The 22,132-nt window shown below is 39.4% G+C and overlaps 1 protein-coding gene across 6 annotated transcripts in view; it reads left to right on the top strand.

The window, feature by feature from the left end:
* The window catches only part of ltbp1 (latent transforming growth factor beta binding protein 1), a 156,255-nt gene that overhangs the window by 64,322 nt on the left and 69,801 nt on the right, over window positions 1-22,132 (top strand). For 5 of the 6 annotated variants that reach the window (XM_042433005.1, XM_042433004.1, XM_042433002.1 and 2 more), the window contains exons 5-8: window positions 1,507-1,674; window positions 13,919-14,125; window positions 16,888-17,189; window positions 19,425-19,527. In XM_042433005.1, the coding sequence (XP_042288939.1) occupies window positions 1,507-1,674; window positions 13,919-14,125; window positions 16,888-17,189; window positions 19,425-19,527 (780 nt within the window). Of the gene's footprint in view, window positions 1-527; window positions 610-1,506; window positions 1,675-13,918; window positions 14,126-16,887; window positions 17,190-19,424; window positions 19,528-22,132 lie in introns of those variants that run through there. The other variant, XM_042433006.1, reaches the window with a different exon arrangement.

The raw sequence follows: 22,132 nt of genomic DNA, 5'->3' as shown, positions 1-22,132 counted from the left end.
ATTAACAACTTGGATTTAGTCGTTGTCTAATGTATGCCTTGAAAACAAATCTGTCAATTTGTGAGAAAGTCGTCTCCAGTTCTGTGTTTTGGAACCTTTTGTTCACATTTGGCTCACGAATTGTCAAAGAAGAGAAAACCCTCACTTTCCCCATCCAGAGCTACCTTGCCACACTCTTCGTTCCTTGTTTATTTCTTTTTGGAAATAATCTTCCCACCAAAGGGAATTGGGCAAACCATGTTTAGACTTCAAATCTTGGACGTCCATATATGATCCTGGCAACATTTCTAAAACCACCTTTCCATTGGCATTGGGTTTAAACCACTACATCATATTAGGTCCCTCTTTAATAGTTAATTTTTGCACCTATTAGTGAATGTTTAGGTAGCCTGGGACGTCTTATCCAGTGGTTTTTCCTGCCTCTCAGGTTTAGAAAACATTCCTCTGGCTGCTTGGCTTAGGTCCATGCGTCTGCACTCTCTGGTGTGAACAGCTGACAGCCACAGACAATGCACTGAGCACTGGAGACAGGGGTTTGGACCTGACACAGGGATGCCAAGAACCACCGCACAGGGAAGAGATATTAAAGGATCAAGAGAAGTAAATACAGTTGAGTGAATTAGAGGAGAAAGCTAAATGTACCTGAAGAGATGTATGTACTGTAAGATATTGTTGTACATTAGATAAAAAGATTAAATGTATGGTACTTTGATGTGGGGTGCAAGAATCTTTGTCAAAGTTAGTGCTCTTCACTCATGTCTTCTTCCTGTCTGTCTGTACTGAGGGCTGGGTTTCACGAGGGTGGGGAAGAGGAGTAGGAGTACAGGGAAACGGGTAGATAAGCTTTTGTCTTACAGTACTTCTAAAGGCAACTCTGACTTCTTCCTCATCTCTGTGTGGACTTGCAACAAAGGATTTTTGGAGCTCATTTTCTTTATTTGAGGTTGTAAAGTTCCTGAGCATATTTTGGTAAACCTCAAGAGTTAAAACTAAGAGGAAAGAAAGAATGAGAAGAAAACCGAAGAGCAAGAAAAGCAGGCACAGGAGCTGAAGGTGGCATGCCCGCTGTTTGTCTGTTTTGGAATAAAGCTTGGTATGGTAATATGCCAATATCCACCTCTCAGAGACTTATGATGAAGAATTGGAAGACATCCCAGAGTTTTGTTTGCTGACTTCTCTCTCTCTCCCAGATTTTTTTTTTCTTTATTCCTGCTCACGTTTCAGAGGCGCCACTGGATTTAGGAGCAGTGGAAGAGGAGGAGAAACAGATAGAGAGGGGTATTTGGAAGTATATAAGTGCAGGGAGGAGACACATCACAAGTTTTTCAAAATTGAAAATTACATAGTAGATTTTTTTGTCATTGTTTTGACTGGAGCCTCACCAGTTGATTGTGACAAGCTTCAACTTGAAAGTGATTTAACATTTTCTAATGGATCAAAGAATAACCACAGTCCGTCTGCTCTCCTTCCCCCTCCTCTTGGTTTGCACCATATTCTCGGTGGCAGTGGGCAACCATACAGGAAGGATCAAGGTGGTCTTCACACCCACCATCTGCAAATTAACCTGTATAGGAGGCAGATGTCACAACAACTGCGAGCTAGGAAACACCACCACCATCATCAGTGAGAATGGCCATGCGACAGACACCCTGACAGCACCCAACTTCAGAGTAGGTAAGTGATCCTGATTTTTATTGCTCACTTGGTTTAAGGACAAATCAGCACTGGCTTACACATGATCTCTCATCTAAATCTCTTAGCTAACCTTAGGAAAGCACTTAGCTTCAATTAAGACTCTTCAGAGCTGGCAAACTAGATAGTACACTTGTGCAAAATTATAGTGCACAGAAAGTGATCTGTTGTTGCCATTCTGCATGATTTTTTATCTCATATGATCTGCCAACACAAAGCAGCCTACACTTGTTTTTTGTCAGCTTTATTCAAAATGTAAGAGGCTGCATTTGCAAAATCTGGTCATCTGCCAAGGGAGCTGCTATTGTGCCAGATTATCATTTAAAACTTTAAAGCTGCATTAGTCAATATTTCTATAATAACAATGAATCAAATGACTTAAGTTTAAAGTGTAAGGGGTCACTTGTGGTGACTGACCTACAGAGAATTATCACCAACTCTGCAAGTCCCCTTGGTTTAATGGAGTGTTTTAATGTCTTTAAGATCATTGTTTTGGTTTTATGGCCTACATCTTAACTGTTTTGGTTCACTCTCACTGCTCAGGAAAGAACTGGAATAAAGCTACTTTATGCTACTTGCTCAGCAACAAAAGGTGGACAAACAAAGTTAGTGACAAGTTGGTGAACATAGTGGAGCATTTAGCAGCTTAAGAGCCAGATATTTTTCTCAGGAGTTGGTGGAGACCAAAAACTGAATGAGTATTACACTTTTCATCAGGTAGAAAGAAACAACTCGAAATGAAAGGAAATGTTGGTCTGTGTCTGCTTGGTGTGTAAATAGTCATATGAACTGGTGATAATATGGTGATAAGATTTCAATGTTGTGTTTATCCAAGTGGCCAAAACATTGATTAATGCCACTTTAAAGATTACTGTATTTTCAGCAATTGCTGGTGGTGTGATAAGCTTGAATTTCACCAAATATCAGAATCTAGTTAAATTGAATTTAGATAATGGATCTAGTTCATTGAAATGGTTTAAATTTGATCTAGGGCAATCACACTGCTGAGACATTGGCCAAGAAACATCTTGTCTGAAATTACAATGTTTTGTCTCTACATTGTACAGGTTGGAGTTGTTAGAAGGTATGTTTTCTTAAACTTTTGATAGTATCAGGCCAGCAGTTCCCCCTTGCTTCCACTATTTGTTTGAAGCTAGGCTAAATGCTATAGCCACACTCAAAGGCAGACTGAAAAGTCTGCCATCATAGCTTCCTCCTGGCTGCATCTCACTGCCTCCCTGATCTACCTCCAAGAACTTTGTGTTTTTTGCACCTTCGTAGCCTCAACATGACAAATCGCACAAATGGGATAACCTAAGAAGGATGCTTAAGAGAGAAATTCAAACCCCGCCTTCTTTCACACCTCCACACACCTGGCCAATCACTGTATAAAACTGGTGTGATTGCTGTGTTGTCACTTTTTTGGAAAGTTAAATGATTGTAGGAAACAGCCTTCCCAGAAACAGCCACCAGAAAGGTTGTTACAGGTGCTGTGTTGATCGCAGAAACCACAACAGCTCTATAGGAGATTCATGGACTTGTAACATGTCCAGTTGATCAGTTTGCTTGAACACGATCATGCAATACATCCCCAAAGAGATGGTGGAGTACAGTATGTATACACTGTTTTGGTTAGCCCCTATATCCATCATGATACCTGTCAAGTAATTTAGATCACAGCTGTTGCAGTCTGCTTTAGAAATCTTCATGCATTGCTTGGATTTTAGGAAGAAATTGTAGCATGATTTAATTTGCTGGTGGTTGGTGTCAGGCAGCAAATTAAAAGAACAACAGGGTGTCCTTGAACTGAGTGTATACAGTAAGATCACACCCTCAGGATATCGTGAAACAGCTTCTGTGTAATGGAGCACATGACTTGGGTGTTCTTTAATGTGTTGCACAGACCCATCAAACTGTGTCTGAACCTGCCTCAGACCTTACATGGAGCAGATCAGAGTCTCCGGCTCTGACACATGCAGAAACATGGGAAGAGCGGAACAAGATGAATTCCTGTCTGACTCAGCTGAACAAATTAGTATAACTGGAGTTACACCAGCTCAAAGAGAGAGAAAAAACACCACACTGTTAAATATGGATGACCCAGAGGGATGGTTTTCTCCTGTTTACTGGAATGGATTTGTAGTGATGTCTGGATTCACTCGTGGCAGTTAAATAAACCCTGTGGTGCTTTTCCGTCAAGATCAACATTTGCGAACTATGACGTGAATTTGAGCCTCTGACTAATAACCAAATATCTTTACCATGATGAGAAGGTGGTCACACTGAGAGTCCAAAATGGGCAAAGCTATCTTTTTGATGATTCAGTTTTATTTACTTCTTCTCTGGCAGAATAAAATGGCACTGAAAGAGACCTTTGGTGTGGTTTGCCATCAGTCATGATACAGAATTGAGTGTAACTGTGTGATGATGTCTTTTGTAGTAAAAGCATGGATTTAGCTCAGCTACAACATGGATGTATTATGAGAACTAGATACTGATGTTCCAACTCACCTGCCAAATGCCCCAAACAAGACGAAGAGTCTACAGCCATGCAAACAGTGTGAGGCTGTACTTGTACTACAGCAGTGCTACAGATATTTATTAGTATAGCACATTTCATGCACAAAGGCAAATAAGAGTGCTTTACGTTATGCATTAAAACATAAAGTGAAATACACCATGAAACATTAAAATCCAAAATAAAACTTACAAACATTCCAGGAGAAATTAAAAGATTAAAAACTAAGGAAGAAATACTAGATAGGTAAAGTGGAAGGTGGATAATAATACGGTCTGTAAATTTTGTCACCTGCCCATATCAGTGATGGTCCATGTGAATGTCCGTGGCAGCCCAAAATGATGCACTGTCTGCATACACACTTTCGTTTGTTTATCAGAGCCTTAAAGGGACAGTTTGGATATTTGTGGGGTTGTATGAGGTAGTTATCCATAGTCAGTTGTTGGAACTCAGGAGCAGGTTTGGTTATTAGCAATAAGTAATAATTATTGAAGATAATTATTAATTATTAAAAATCAATACAATTATTGATATGGATTTATAATAACGGGGCACCACCCTGAGGTCAGGGACCAATCACCAAACAATGAATATCGTCTCAAAAGGGATGTTCATCCAAGAATGTCAACACCTGAGAGATATTAACATTATAGGATGAAGTGGAGCACTGACCCCGTCACCAAGATGTTATCACAGTATGAACGCAAACAATCACAGGAAACTTCTCTTTAAATGCACAACAGAGTTTATTAATATTAGCAATATCACTTATAAATCAATAATGTTTAGGGAAGGAGGAAGGAAGAGGAACAAGATGGTGGATGTGAACTACTGCGAGATTTGAACAGAGACTGCAATTAAATGGCGACCACCATTCAATATGTGCCTTTGATCACTAAGATGGTGTCGGACACAGCTAATTGTCTGTGTTGCCTAGCAACACATGTCTGACTACGAAATAGCATGTCAGAAAGTGTGTGTGTACATGCAAGTGGGGTTAGTAAAAGAAAGAGGGTGAAAGCACCAAAGAACAAAAGATCTCAGTGATAGTGGGGAGACATGGCATTTGCTTTATTCCACAGAGACGTAGTGTGTGAATGTCGTATCCGCCACACGCGGTCTGATTACAACAAATAAAATGCAACCCACAGTCTCTCACATGATGGCGAACCAACACAGACCAGCAGTCCAAGCAGTTAGACAAGCACCAAAATCAGTTAAGCTTGATAAAAACAACCAAAACCAACAACAGCAGCAATAATCCTTCAAAAGCATTCACAGTAGTACAACCAGACACACAGTCTGTGGTATCACAACAACTAGCAATCAAGCGTCAAATAGCATACTATCAATAATCTATTAGTGCCCAGATGGAGCCTCTTACTTGGACCGTTTAGGGGAGCCAGTAGGGTAGGGTGTAGTCTGTCAGTTAGGTCCAAACTTGGTTCTTCAGCTGGATGCTGACAGAAGCTGATGTCCTCGCATTGTCAGAGTCTTGCGGCGGCTGGTATTCTCGGCAGGTGAGCAGAGAGAGTTGACTCAAAGACGAGGAGGGCATAGAGGTTATTCTTCGCCTTTCTTCTGCAGGAAGGGTAAGATTGCTGGGTTGCACAGCAGTCTCTCTTCAGGTCTGGGGATTATGTTCGGGATGAACACAAAGAAATCTCAAGCTCAACCAGCAAGGAGAGATTATAGGCCTTAACAAGAACAACAGTACTTATGTGTTTTGCTTTCTTAAACGGCGCAAGCCACACGAAAAGCATTGATTTCTGCTTGTCTCCCAGCTTTATATCTCGGGTGACGTCATGGAACCCCTAGTTGGTTGCTGGTGGGTCTTGTTCAGTGGGGGACGAGAGTTTGAGCAAGCGGGACGTAACATGTAGGTGCGAGTTTGCTAAGCATGCTGGGAGCTGGAGTCCGTTTCGAACTCTTGTATTCTAAGTTGGCGCTCTTTTCACTGGTCTTAGGCAGTGGGAGCCCCATGAAGGCCTGGGGTCAGGCTGCTGTGTGGACACACAGGCCTGGCACTTTGTTCTGGCCATGTACATGGCCCAACACAGCGTATTAGCTGCAGTAGATTTGGGTCGGCACGCTCCTAGTTTGGAAAAGCAGACAGGTGTACCGGCACGGAAGGTAAGCACTGTACTGCACTAACGTATTTTAGCTTCCTAAAAAAAGGCCCACTTAAAAAAGTAAACATCAGTTTAAATGTAGACTATACTCAGAAAATTTTCACGGCTTTATCTTGCCGTCAGACAGCCCTTTCCTTTGGCACTACATTTTCTCAACTGTAGAACTTACATATTCCTACGCGTGCCACGCACCGCATATCAGCTGTTTGAGTCAGAAAGTGCTGCTGTGGTGTAATACAGTGCGTAATTCAGTCCTGTCCAGGCTTGCTTCATTCCTCCCCTGCCCTTAGCTTTTCTTTCTTTCCTTCCTCCGTCTTTCTTGTCTGTGTGATAGGGTGCAGACCTCAGCCAAAGAACTGGGAAGATGAAAGTTTATTTGCAGTCCAGGCCAAGCTCAAAGAGCCGAGACACAATAAATCGCACTTGTCTTGTTTATCATACTTACCTGATGAGAGAGGCGGCGAGGGAGGAGTGTTGATTCATGATACAATGGAAGGAAGGGGTGGATCTGTTTAAACTCGCCCACAGCCCATGATGGACATGTTGGCCAATTAACAGAGGTATCAAGTCCAGAAGATAAAGCTTGGTGATGGATTTATCAGGGTTTCAGCAGGTTCTTATAAACTAAGAAAAACTTTACAGCTGTAGAAAGTATGAAAATGTAATTTTAGATTGTCTTGTATTGTGGAGTATTTATTACTTACTTAAAATAATAGCCATATCACAGTGAAATAAACTTTATTTTCAACTAAATGTAGTCTGGTTATATGTTAGATAGATGCCTAAGGGCTTTTCACCAGCTAATCAACAGAAAAATGTTGACTGGGACACCAGCCCAGTTCTTCATCCATCTGTCTGATTGTCTCTAAGCCCGACTGGCTGTATCTCTGCTTTTAATGTTTCTTTTTCTGTCACTCTTTCTCTAGTTATATAGTGGTACGTTTGAAGAATGTGTAAACGACAGAAATATAAAGTCACCCAAGTGTTCAGCTTTTAGCACTGGTACTCCACTTTTCTAATTTTAATTTCTTCTACCCCACTACATTTCAGAGGGAAATATTGAACCTTTTAATGCACTGCAATTATCTGATGGGTGTAGTTACTGCTGTAGCTACTATTGTTTCCCTGTGGTACAGTGAGATTGGCCTTCACTCCTATCTTATGACATTAAGATTCATGTTTTCCTGTTGTTTTTAGCTGAATGTAATGCTTGATTATTGTCAAACTTTTTCTGCAATTGCAAGGCGTGAAGTTGCACCATGCACTCAAATGTTAAACTCAGTCCAGACAGCCCAGAGTGCTCTGAGCTGTTTTGCCTGACAGTGTGCGACTTGTGTGGCTTGAGGGAAGGCAAAGTTGGTCGGTTGGTTGGTCCATGAAAATTTTGCACAGACATTTATGCTCCCCAAAGGATGAATCCTAATGACTTTGGTGATCCCCTGACTTTTCCTCCAGCGCAACGATGACATTGACATTCTGGGTTCAGAGTGAAATGTCTCAATAACTTTTGGATGCACTGGCACCAAGTTGGGTCCACACATTCATCTTGCCCTCAGTATGAATTGTAATAATTTATACTGTAATGACTTTTCCTATAGCAATGTCATTACATGAAATATAAATTTGTTTGATACTTTGGTTTAATACCTGCAAAACGTATGATATTCCCAGCATGCTAACACACTAAACTAAGATGGTGAACATCTTTAAACTTTACCATTAGCATTTACCTCAAACCACTGCTGTGCCTCACAGAGCCGCTAGCACGGCTGTAGTTCTTTAGTGTTGCAAAGCTGACATGTCTGTGTGCTCACCCTCCAAAGGCTTCTGGTTGTTCTGACAGTCCACACTGGAAAAACAAATCTGTCATGCAATATACATTTTATACTTCTTTTTCAGCTACTGCTGCTACAACCTAGTCATGCTACAACTTCATCCCCTGAACTACAGTCTCTTCTTATCTTCACACTAGCCATTACTGCAAATGTGCAGCAAGTACTTATTTTTCAAACACTACAATTAGCTGTTATTACTGCTAAAAAAGTAGTTCTGGATCTTTAACTCGAAGCATGTGCATCACAGAATATTTTCCCCTCCTCTACTTCCTGTTTTTCCCTTTCCTTGAAAACAAAATTTCCACTATCTTTGACAATCAGATGTATAGGAAAAGATGAGTTTTCTTGTCCCATGTCACAATGTGTGTGAAGAGTTTGTTTCCCCTGACGATATAAAAATTGGTGTAGACATATTTTTCACTCCTGTCATGGTCAGTTCAGCAGATGTTGGGAGAAAATCTAGTTCATGGCAAAGGTGAAAACTACTTTGCCAATTGATGATAGTTTGGTGATAGCAGAAAATATTCAGGGAATGACTCGACAGACCACTTGTGAGGATTATTTTTTAAATCTGAATGATTCAGCCTGTGGTATGTGTATCCCATTTGGCCTGCCGCAGCCCCTGGAGAGTGGATTTAAGTGGTGTTTTTCCAGATCCTCTGGCATATTTTCTCCCAGGTGAGTGCTAGAGCTCGCCAAGTGCTGAGAGCTTTCTGGCTCTCAGCTCATGCTTCCTTTATTAAAGACGCCTGTAGCTGCCAGCTCATTTGTGTCAGTTGCAGTCCAGACAATATCAAATCATTTGAGGCTGGATTAAAACAAATTGATTTCGGGGGTAGGTATGGGAGGTGAGTTGAGTGTGGAAGGGAAGGCAGGAGGGCTTAAAGGAGAAAGACAGGTGTAGCGCTTATTTAGTGGAAAGTAGTTTGGCATTCTCCTCGACATGCCTTTCATTTTATATGCATTGAAACCTGCGTATATGTGTCATTTTTGCAGCAGCCAGAAAGCAACAGACTGATTTTTTCCTTTAGTTTCTCTGTTCCTCAGGTAACTATTTTGAGTTTATGTTGAGTGGGGAATGGCAAGACTGTAGTCAGGACATTAGAAATACAGAAGTACCAGGCCTCAGAGAATAATTTGAATGATATAGCGTAAAGTTATCCACTGTACTTCAGAAATATTGGCTGGCTTGGCTTTTTTGCCCTGGGTTAGCCTATCAGGGTACATACAGTATCATCTGCTCCAACCATCTGAGTGGTGGAGCTTGTGTGATTATATTATTTTATAAGAGATGCTAAAATTGAAAATCAATTAAAAATAAGGTAGTAAAGGACAAGTATTTGGTTTCTATCAGTGAAGCTATACATGATTTTAATTGGGGTTAAAACATTATTAATCTACAGGGAATTTTTAATGTTTTTTGACAGACTGTATTATAGATGGAAAACATATTAACTATTGTTGTACGGAATGCATGATAACGAGTTTTTTGCTAGGTAGATATTCATGTATGAATGCATGAATGGCATTCACACAGATTTCAGTTTGGTTTTTTGGTAGATGAACACGATATGACTTAATTGTGTCACCTCACTTCTGACAGATCTTGTGTAGTTGCATATAAACCATCTCTTTTGGTGAGCAAGGTTTGAACAGTCATGAAAAATATAGAAAATGTTTTTGAAAATAGGGTTTTTTCCAGGTCTGGAAAAGTTTTGGAAAAACTTGAAATCCCAAAATATTTTGGAAAAGTACTGTAAAATAGATTCAGAAATATTTTTAATGTAGTTCATTGAATATCAGTTTTAAACATGACATGTCCTGTACATTGTTTTTGGCCAGACAGGAACAGTGGGGCCAGCCCTGAATGACTGAGTCACTGACTGTACTGACTGCCAAAGCTAATTATCCCAGAATGCATTTCGAACCAACCGACAGCAAGCAGAGATGGTGGAGATTAAGCTGTTGTAATTTTCACTGTAGGACTGTTAATTTGTCACGTTCAAGTTTTAATATTTTATCAGGAGAGAATAGTGCCAAGATTACTTACCGAAGGAATTTCCACGTTACATGCTTCTACTGTCTTTTCAAAATAAAGCATGTCTGTATTCATGGTAAATAAAATAAAAGCAATATAACAATTTCATTTATGAATCCAAACTTTACACACATGAAACACACTGTATTGGGGTCATTTACACTTTAATGATTAACTTGATACATTACTGCATTAAAACTATTTTTTGGGTTGTGGGTAAGTGGAATAATATATAAAACACATTAAAAATAGCCTTAATCTTAACTCAACTCCCTCTTAACTCTTAACTCCCAAAATCTGGTGTAATGTATTTTAAGTATTTTTAATGTTTTTCTTATGTGTACAGCACTTTGACTGACAACTACTGTATGAAAAGTGCTATACAAATAAATAAAGTTACTTACATAAAAACAAACATCTTAAAAATGCTGCGATGTCTGATGGTAACCAGGTGACGTACAAATTAAAAGCCCTCTAGCCATATTCCATGTTTTAACCTCGTCTTGTTTTCAATCACACAATGTTATTACAGAGATGAGATCACTCAGGTATGATCATAGTAGGCTAGAGGTAGCACCTTGTCTTGTCTGGAGTGACGTCCACAGACAATATACTGTATACCATCATTTTGGAAAGACCACATAAAAAATGGATTGTGTGGAAAAATATTCGGCATTTGGACCAGAGGAGAGGCAGCCGTGGATTTATCATATTAACACCGGGGGTCGGAACAGTTAAACTAACCCCTGCTTCAGCAGACAGATTTTGAGCTATTCTTGTCACTATATATGGAGGAGTCATCAGAGAACTTTTGGTAGCAGTAGGTTTGGGAGTTGAAATGGAAGTCTGAGGTGTAGGGCATGAAGATGTTTTATTATTATTATTATTATTATTATTATTATTATTACCACCTCCATCCAGGTGAGGTAGTCTGTAATCTGATCCATGATGTCCTTGTGTTCTTGCATATCAAGAAGCTTTCCACCCAGCAGGATCTTGACCTGTCAAACTTAAAATCTCAGCTGGCTTAAATCACAAAAAAAAAGACTCTTGAACAGGAATTGCATATATGTTGTATAAAATATACAACAATATTACTCTCCTGTGATACAATCATAGATCCATATTGAGCTCAACTGAATGAAGTTTTTTCTGAGGAGTTATCTATTTTTTTCTGGTATAATATATTTGCTGGAATCCCCATGATGATAAATTGATGGTGAGTTTGGGGGTTTGGACAGCAAGCTTAATGTTTAATGTGACATGGCAACCTGTGGTAGATGACTTTGGGGTGATGTGAGTAATGACTGCTCTACAGGTACACTAGAGCTTTTGCATGTGAATTATAAACATTATGGCTTTCCTGTTTTGTCATTTCTTGAGATTTTTTGCTTTTTTTGGAACTAAGAGATAAGAGAGGAGAAATTAATCAGCAAGAACTGGGAGAGATGTCAAATAAAGCTTTGAAACATGAGTCTGTTTTGTCTGTGTGTCTGGGATCTTGTTTTTAATTTCTTTGGAATTCATCACAGGATTCAAACAGGAAATGTAACTGTACTTGGATGTGTTTGGAAATGTCCAGAAGCGTTTCTAGTTTTTCTCCAATATACAACTAATGTACCAATATAGACCAACATTACATTGAACTGAATGTGGTTCTTACATATTTTTATCATCACCTCCTTTCTGTGTGTTAATGCCTTTTGGCTACAGAACAGTGAATTCACTGTATCCCTCTCTTCAGTCTGGTGTCTTACATAAGCACCACACTGGTGTTTGTACTTGATTTATCCCCTCTGGAAAGAGTACTGCCTCCTGTTCTCTGTGTATGTACTGTAGCTGACACCTGTTGTGCTGTGGTGTGTTCATGGTCTGTGGGAACCACAGCATTTACGTAAGGGATAATACCTGACAAGTTGTACTGCAGAGGCAAACCACCCTCCCTCAGCCCCTACGTCAACTGTTACAATCATGGCGCAACAAACTTGGAGAGTATTATCCTGCTTATACCACAAAATGCCATATATAATCCAATTAATAATATCATCAATCACGTAGCTAATTTTGATCTCACCTTTCTATTTTAAATATGATAAAAGCAGTGGTGTAAAGTAACTGAGTACATTTACTCAAGTACTGTAGTTAAGTACAATTTTTAGGTAGTACTTGAGTGTATCCACTTCATACTTTCTACTCCACTACATTTATTTGACAGCTTTAGTTACTTTTCAGATGAAGATTTGACACAATGGATAATATAACAAGCTTTTAAAATACAACACATTGTTAAAGATGAAACCAGTGGTTTCCAACCTTTTTAGCTTTTGACATCTTACAAAAAGCAGTGTGTAGTCGGGGTCACATTTCACATGTCTATGAGTTGTTAACAGCTCCACCAAATAGTTATTTTTCCCTCTAAACTTTTCACATGCTTTCATTTCAATAAATGTTCAAATGATCCAATATTTCAGCAAAAATCAAAGATTAGAGAAAAAGTCCAAAAACTGAAAACAGATTTGTGTATCAGAACTTTGTTTTTTCTTCTTTCCTCTCCCATTAATCATCTCACCACCCCTCAGATTTATCTGCTGACCCTTTGGAGGGCCCCAACCCCTAGGTTGGGAACCACTGGACTAAACTAGCTAACTGTATATAAAGTAATTGAAACTAGCTCCACCTCCAGCAGCTACAACAGTAACATGCTGCTCTAACACTGATACTTCAGTATTAATAATCTAATAATGTCATATATAATAATATATCAGAGGGACCAAACCACTACTTTTACTGCAATACTTTAACTACATCAAGCTCATAATACTTATGTACTTTTACTGCAATACTTTAACTACATCAAGCTCATAATACTTATGTACTTTTACCTAAGTATTATTTTTCATGCGCACTTTTACTTGTAATGGAGTATTTTTACATCACAGTATTGGTACTTTTACTGAAGTCAAGGATCTGAATACTTCTCCCATGACTGCATAAAATATAGTTCCTGGGACTCAGAATCCCTACCATCCAGATTTACGCAAAAAAAAAGTAGTAGTTGTTTTTTGGTAACACAAATAACCCTAGCTCTAAGCTCTTTTGCTATGCTTCCGTTGCTGTCCTTACCTACAGTTTGATACTAGAGCTTTCATTTAGAGCTGCAATAGAAACACCTGCTTCATAGGTCTCCAGTTATTCTGTCAGGTCACTAAAAGTTAATTCCCACCTTCCAGCCAATAAAATTGACAATTCCTTGTTGCTGTCATATAAAGTAGAAGGAAATTTGAAATTCACATTATCCTTTTGATGAGATGCATATTTGCTTACTGTTTATTCTTTTTGATTTCTGACAGCAAAGCTTGTGAATGCAATGTCGTTGGACGGCTGACATGCACATTTTGGATTCCCTGTGCTTTACATTAGGACTGAATGTATCACACAAAGCCACACAGACACAGAGCAACCTGCATTTCACTTTTTCCCATCTATGTTTACAAGTGCTGGGGCTTGGCTTCCAGATGCAACCTGATCTGACTATGACGTACTTAAGCCTAATTATAGACAGATGTGTTGAAAAGTCACATAAATGTGAATCCAAATACACTCACAGATGTGCTGATAATGGCATTCCCTTTTTTGGTTTGTTTGTGAGTATGTGGTGCAAAGCATCAGCATCACTCGCTTCCTTTTTCTTTTCTCTCCTTAGTGGTGTGTCACCTGCCATGTATAAATGGTGGCAAGTGCAGCGCCAGGGACAAGTGCCAGTGCCCCCCCAACTTTACTGGAAAGTTCTGCCAGATGCCGGTTCAGAGCGGACACCAGCAGCACCAGCAGACAGCAGGCGGCTACAGTCAAACTCAGGTCCACTCCACACACACTCTGCCTCTGACCTACAGCAACGGCCAGAGTCCTGGTGAGTGAAAGGGAATATTGTGATTCCAGTTTTTACAATGAAAGACTAAACAAGTGGTTTTGTGACCTAAATGCAAACTGCATGTGGAAAAAGTGAAACAGTAACACTTTCCGATTTCTTATCAGTGAACTTCTCTAAAAGGATGCATGTGTTAGCCCATTTATTTTAAGTCATGCATTGCAAAAGCTGCCTGGAAGATTGGGAAACACAGTTCACATATCTAAATTACTACAGCTCTGGAGGGTGGTCAGCAGTAATGTGAAGTGTAAATGATTTGTAGTAAATGGGCTAAAACGTGTGTAAACATCAGCCCTGCTTCCTACAGCAGAAGTGCTCAGGAACAAAAGACTGATTGAAGAGGAAAAGGATACATTCTCAATAAATCTTAAGTTACTAATCGCACGATCTTTTCCATTAAATAAACGATGAGAGCATTACACTGTGTTAGTCAGTGTGTTAGTCATTGTAATAGTTGTTTAGTCAATTGTGGATTTCACAACCATTTTCTCTGCAGTTGGTTCTGGCGCAGTGTTAAAACAAGCAGTGAAATGTGTATAATAAGAGCAAGCAATTCAATGTGTTACTTCTACAATAGCTATATGCTAGCTGTAAAAGTTCTGCACTTTTTCGGTAAAGTAATGTTTTGTTTGGTTGTTAAAGGGACACTGCAGTGCACTTCTAGTAAGTTGGGGGGGCTTCTGAGACACGTCTTCATTGATTTTCATACGTTTTATTGTCATTGTGTTCAATTGGCCATAGCCGATATATGATGGTGAAGGGACTGAGCGCGGGACTGGTGCTGCACATGTATACATGGTGCTTGTGAACCCTTTAGAATTTGCTCTATTTCTGCATAAATATGACCTAAAACATGATCAGATTTCCACTCAAGTCCTAAAACTAGATAAAGAGACATCAGTTAAACAAATGAGACAAAAACTTTACACTTGTTCATTTATTTATTGAGGAAAATGATCCAATGTTTCATATTTGTGTGTGGCAAAAGTATGTGAACCCCTAGGATTATCAGTTCATTTGAAGGGGAAATTAGAGTTGGGTGTTTCAATCAATGAGATGACAATCAAGTGTGAGTCTGGGAGGCCCTGCCTTATTTAAAGAAGAGAAATCTGGGTCTTCACTGTCAAACTCTGAGCTTCACAACACAGGTTTGTGGACGTGTGTCATGGCTCAAACAAAGGAGATTTCCGAGGACCTTAGAAGAAGAGTTGTTGATGCTCACCAAGCTGGAAAGGGTTACAAGACCATTTTTGAAGAGTTTGGACTCCACCAGTCGGCTTGCAGGCAGATCATATACAAATTGAAGACATCCAACACCATTGTTGCCCTCCCTAGGTTACTGGTTGAAGTTATTGCTGCAAAAGGGAGTCACACCAGTTACTGAAAGCAAGGGTTCACATACTTTTGCCTCCCACAAATGTGTAAGATTGGATAATTTTCCTCAATAAATAAATGAAAAAGATGAAAAAAATTATTATTTTTTGGTCTCATTTGTTTAATTGGGTTCACTTTGTCTAGTTTTAGGACTTGTGTAAATATCTGATCACGTTTTAGGTCATATTTATGCAGAAATACAGAAAATTCTAAAGGGTTCACAAACTTTCAAGCAGCACTGTATAAACACACAAAAAAACAACATGCAGCCAGAGTGATTGAGACTGACAAGGCAGCCAGCAGAGTACAACACAGTCTCAGCTGGATTAAATTGATGTGGACTCTAATTTAATAAAAAATCTGACATCAACTTTTTCCTTCTGAGAAAGTGGAGGTGTAAGTAGCATACTGAAGACACAGTAACAACAAAATATACAGTAATGAACAGAGCAGATCTACAGTAGATGTTGAGAATTTGAACATTTCCATAACTTCACTTTCCCCACAGCACAGCATGATGCTTTTTGTCAGGAGAGGAAAGTGACTCTGTTTGTACCTGATTGCATACTGGACACGTCTCCACTGATTTATTACACTAAACAAAATCACACTGATTGACATCATATTCATGAGGTTTTTTCAGCCTAGTTAGTTGTCCCCTTCCCAAAATGTGACATCACAACAGTTTGTGAGAGTAGCAAACAAACAGCTGAGTGACAGCTAGTACTGGACTTGCCCTCTGATAAATGCTCAAAGGTGCTGACACACAGGAATGACACCAGAGGGAGCAGAGCTGAGGCTGCTTTATATCCTAGTTCTAAATGTAAAACACACATTAGGAAGTTATTAGCGGACTGGTTTGGATTTTTATTCAATTCATAAATACATTTTGACCAACCGCTTGAAAAATAAACTGATAAAATTGTGATTTCTTCTTTTGTTGGCATTAATCAATATCAAAAAAGTAGCAGAGGCTGAGATATTCTGACTTTCAGTCCCCAGTATGATTCAAGCTCTAAAGTCACTGGATACTACAATTCCCATACTGCAACTCAGTCGTGAATTTCATTAGACCCTCCCTCACAGGCTTTATGTTATAAGTTTGTAGTCTCCAAGTCCAAGCTGAGATAGACCCTGATGACATCCCTATGACATCATTAGGGTTATTTTCTTTGACCTGTCATTGCTCCCCCAGAGCAACCAACAGCTTTCACAGGCTAAGAAGTATTCCTCATGACATCATAATGTGTAAAATCAGTGATGTTGTGTTAAAAATATTGCACATTCCTTCCAGTAACACCCACAATTCCCTTTTCATGATAATAATAATAATAATGATAATGTACTGTAACTTTCCTGTGTGCCTTCAGTGTTCAGCCCAAGCATTGTCAACATCCATATCAAGCATCCTCCAGAGGCCTCTGTCCAGGTCCACCAGGTGTCTCAGCTGGACAACTACCACAATAATGGACACAAGATGAAAGGTTCCCAGTCCCGCTCCTCTTCATCCACCAGTTACACCTATCACCACACAGAGAGCAGTCAGAAGATCCAGCATCATGGCTACAACATAGTCTATCCCGGCCAGCATGGCTACCAGGTTCCCCCGTACCAGCCCGTCACTTCCAAGAGCACGCTGGGACGCTGCTTCCAGGAGACCGCAGGGAGTCAGGTACATCGACAGATATTAGTCTTTTGACAAGAATGTATATCGTATTGTCATTAGATTTTTGTTAGTTTCAGTCAACAGAAACTAAAGTCATTTTAGTCTTGTTTTGCTAAGAATTTTGAGGCTACAAATGTCGATACCATTGTTGTGTACCATGGTTACAGGTATTAGTTATCTATCATTTATTACATGCTCAGTGGAGATGGCACTGTTTACTTAACTTACACAGGGCTAATTCATTTGTTCATCAGTCTGTCTTTCAAATGATCCTTTAGGTTTTATTCATTGACAAAAAATGTATACATTTCATCATAGTTCTTATTTTCATGGTTCCTTTTTATTTGTTTCAGTCCTAGAAAAAAGGTTGTCAGTAAATATTTTTCCCCATATTTTTCAAAAAATGAATACAACCAAAATATAAATTTATATATAAATATATAGTCTATTCAAGTCAAAGCTGGCTGGTTTTGGCTATGATGTGATTGCTAGCATCTTGGCAAATTATTTAAAACAATCAAGCCCTACCGTGCTTTAACAAAGCATGGTTAAGCTGGGCTCAGACTACAGGAGTTTTGGGCCAATTTATCTCTGATTCACCTCCCCTGACAATTGGAGGCGAAATCTGGTCTGGGGCCTTGGTCAGTACAGATGTTCTGGTAATGTGAGGGGTGTACAGATCCAATCTTAAACCTCCAGAACTGCTTGCAGACTCATCGGGGCCGCCCCAATAATATCAAACATGTTCGATATTTAGGATTCAAAATCTGGATGATTATGTCACTACTTTCCGAGTGAGACCACAATAGCCAATGAAAAAGACAAGGCTCAGCAGCAGACGGTGTTGTCAAGCAACGGTAAACATTCTAGCCCTTGAGGCTGATGTTAGCTAGCATACTACTGTTGACAGATATTAAAACTGAGTTAAAATCTCACGTCCTGTTCTCGCAGAAGAACAGACAACCCATGTTGACCGTATCTTCCCACCCAATTTTTCATCCAGATCTGTTTAGCCTTCCGCTTTTGTTTTTTCTCACTGTGAAGCTTTACTAAAGCAAGTTGTTGCACCATGTCAGTCTCCATTTTGTTTACATCTGCTTCCCATGAGATCACATGAGATGAGGTGGTACATTGCTCCCTCTGGCACAATAATCTTAATAATATCCTGTAGTGTGTATTGCGCCATTATTTTCAAACCTTGTAGTAGAGAGAAGAACATCTGTGAAGTTTCTCCTTATGTGTGTGATGCAACTTGATTTCAAAATTGGTTTGAATTTTAAAGCTGTGAATCCATTATTAAATTGGGCAGGTGTCCACCCTCTGACCACTCATCTCACACACAGCAGTAAAATAAGGGAAATACATGTAGAGTATGTGATGCCAATACTGTCCCTGCTCAGGTGTTTACCTGGATAAAAGTAGCAGCATGCATCCACATGAAACCTTAGCTCAACATTAGCAACATCTGAATGTATTATTATTATTATGATAACATTTAATTCTGGGTGTGTTAACTCTTCTATTTGTTCTTTTTTTGCATGTCTGGCATAGTGGAAATTTACTTTAATAAGATCTCACCTGAAACTTGCCATCTGTTTACATGCTAGCCATAAAATGGTGTGATTTCTGTCCTCCAGTATGAAGGCCGTTAGAGGCTGTGGTGTCAACTGCAGAAGTGTGCTTGTTTGCTGTCACCCACCCAGTCATATGAAAACATTGCTATCAATCTCATCCCTGGACAAGACCAGTTTAGCCTAGATTAGCGCAAAAGCTGGAAGTAGAATCACTAGAATAGGCTTGTAAAATTGACACATTTATGGTGCCACCTCCAAAACAATACAACTTCAAGCTGGGTGACTGGAATTAATATCAAGTCCTGTAGATGAGGAATGCAAAATGAACAACAGATTTACTGCCTGACTGTAAAAGATCCACAATTCTAAATTTAAGTGAAAGTAATAAATCACAATTCGCTCCATCACCTGGTCACATTTTGCACTGCAGTTGTTGCTATAAAGATACGTGTCTGTCAGTAGGTGGAGCGTGGAAAGGAAGAGAGAGATATGCATGTGTTGATCTGACTGAGGGTGGATTAGCTATGTATGTGTGTGTATGTGGAGATCAGACATACAGAGGAAGCAGAAAGGATACAACATATTATTTAATTAAGATAAAAATAATATTTCACCCTCTTCTTTCTTTCTGTCCTACACTGTGTTATTGTCCATCTGTATGTGTCAGTGTGGGAAGGCTCTGCCAGGTCTCACAAAGCAGGAGCAGTGCTGTGGGACCATTGGGACATCCTGGGGTTTCCACAAATGCCAGAAGTGTCCAAAGAAACCATGTAAGTACAGCTGTTTTTCTCAGACTTTGTTCAGGCTTTTTGTTTTTAGGACATCTGATTGATTAAATTCTCTCAGAAACATCTGCATACCCCTTTCAGCGACACCACCCCATAAAAAGGGCAGAGGATGTTGTTTGACACTGAAAACTTTTAAAGGGATGTTAATGAAGCGGGTCAACAGGCAGGAGTATGTGCAAAAAAGGGGATGTTTAACAAAAATATTAATTAAACAGGTAAAATGAACCCTGGCAAACTCAACAAATAACTCAAGCCAAAGCTATTCCCTACTCCATTCAGTTGACCAGTGACTGGCCTTTTACCTTCTCAGCCTCACCTAACTGGAACATACCATCTACTCAGGTCACACACACACAGAGCTATGTGTGTGTATGTGTAAACATAATTATACAGAATGTAATTTACTACAGAACAGTTTTATCCTTCTTACATTAACTTGACAGTGCCCAGTCACTCACTGCTTAGTGCAGCTAATGATGCGCACCTGTTGTCACTATCTTTTTTAAGCAGACGATCTGCCCTACCATCACAAGATTAAAAAATAATCACAGCAGGACTGAAACCCTTAAACAAAATATATTTGTGAAACACAAAATACTCAACTGAAAACTGTATTCCATTATTTGTGCAACATGGCTGATAAATTAACAGAAACATTGGACTGAAATGAGTGACTTGAAACAAAAACACTAGTAATGTTGGGAATCAGGGCCTAGTGAAAAGTCAGAGGAGCAACCTTTTCACACTCCTGTGTGTGTTGTCCTAATTATTACACCCCAGTGTACATCTGTAGTTTTGTCAAGTAAGGACTTTATAGATTTCATTGAGGTTCAGCATCAGCCTAAATGTGCACATTTTCAGATTATTATATAACTTCTTGAAAACAAATAATGTTAAAGGCCTCTCCTAAATCCCTGTTTACTGTATCAATCAGAGTTAAATTAAGCAGTGTATTTTATTTCCTTTTTGGTGCTAATGTATACAGTATGTATGTGCTAGGTATATATTTTTAGAAACAGTTGCTGATTGTCATCGTAGTGAAAAGGTGTTATTATACAAACACAGAAACATCTATAAAGATTACCAAATGATTCAGTCTACATCCTGTGATACGTAGATTGTGATAACAATCTAACCCAAGCTGGTGCTTTCAATTAAATCCAATTACCTCTGGATATGTGGCCCAGTATGAGTTCATGTAGCACTTACTCACACTTAAATGTTAACACTGCTACTATAGACCGTAAATGCCGACGTCATACTTTTAATCAGCCAATCCACCAATTCTATATATTGCAGAGGCAGTGTGTAGAATTTAGTGGCATCTAGCGGAACAAACTTGGCAGAAATGGAATATAATATTCATAAGTATGTTTTAATTAGTTTATAATCACCTAAAAATAAGAATTGTTTTATTGTTGTTACCTCAGAATGAGCCCTTTATATCTACATAGGGAGCTGGTCCCCATCCACAGAGCCTGCCACGTTGCACTGCCATGTTTCTACAGTAGCCCAGAATGGACAAACAAAACACTGGCTCTAAAGATGGCCTTTTGCATTTTACGTGAGTTTTTGCTTCCACTTTAGGTTCTACACACTTGGAAGGGCAGGAAGACAGGTGTTCAGTTGGTTGCAATCTGCAACCTCACAGCTAGATGCCACTAAATCCTACACACTAGTCCTTTAAGATCAGTTTAATAGTAAACAGCTAATGTTTTCTATAGCTGAAGTCTGAGAAAATGACCCAGATAATGTCACAGTGATGCCATGAGGGTTATCTCAACTTAAGTTTGGAGACTACAAATTTTCTAATATAAAGTCTGTGTTACAAACTGAGGGTGTGAAGTTTTAAAGACATGGCAGTTTACCATGCAGGGAGGGTCTAATGATTTGCATTATGGGAAATGTAGGATCCAGGGTACTTAAAATGACAGACTGACGAATGTCCAGCTGGTTTGAAACCTACACCTTCTAATGTGTCTTAACACAGCTCAACGAGTATCTCTCTCTGTCTTTTGCTTCAACTAGCAACGGGCAAAATAAAGATGCTGAGCCAGAGCAATTAGGAAACTTTATATGACCCTTGTACTTCTATGGGTATTAAAAGACAGGTGACTTTCACCCAGGGAGTTATTTCCAGAGAGGAAAAGCACTAAATGCCTTGGTGGCATGCAGTGCCGGCCTCTGCTTCCCAGCTCTTTTTAGAGAGGTTGTTACCAAGCCGGAGCGTGTGTTTGTGTGAGTGTAAGGGGGTGTGTGGGTCAGGGAGGGGGTTGCCAGCCTGAATGAGGCTGTGCTTTTTATGTAGTAGCTGGCTATTCAACCCTACTCCCTTTATAGAACTATGGAACTTCTCTTTGAAGCCAAAGCTATTAGATCTAGAGCCTGAAAAGATATGCTCTAGAGTAAGAACTACAGTGCAGTGTTTTTTGCAATGACAACGCTTTTGGAATTTGCTACAGCTCTGATTTGCACCTCTCACTTTCTCCATAGAAACAGCAGTTGAAGATTTTTGGTATTGCAGGCCATAGCATGAACTTATAATATCATGAAACCATTCAGGAGATTACTATATTGGGCAATCCAG

This window comes from Thunnus maccoyii, chromosome 14 (assembly GCF_910596095.1).
Source record: "Thunnus maccoyii chromosome 14, fThuMac1.1, whole genome shotgun sequence".
Taxonomy (NCBI): Eukaryota; Metazoa; Chordata; class Actinopteri; order Scombriformes; family Scombridae; genus Thunnus; species Thunnus maccoyii.
This window is presented reverse-complemented; position numbering and strand designations above follow the sequence as displayed.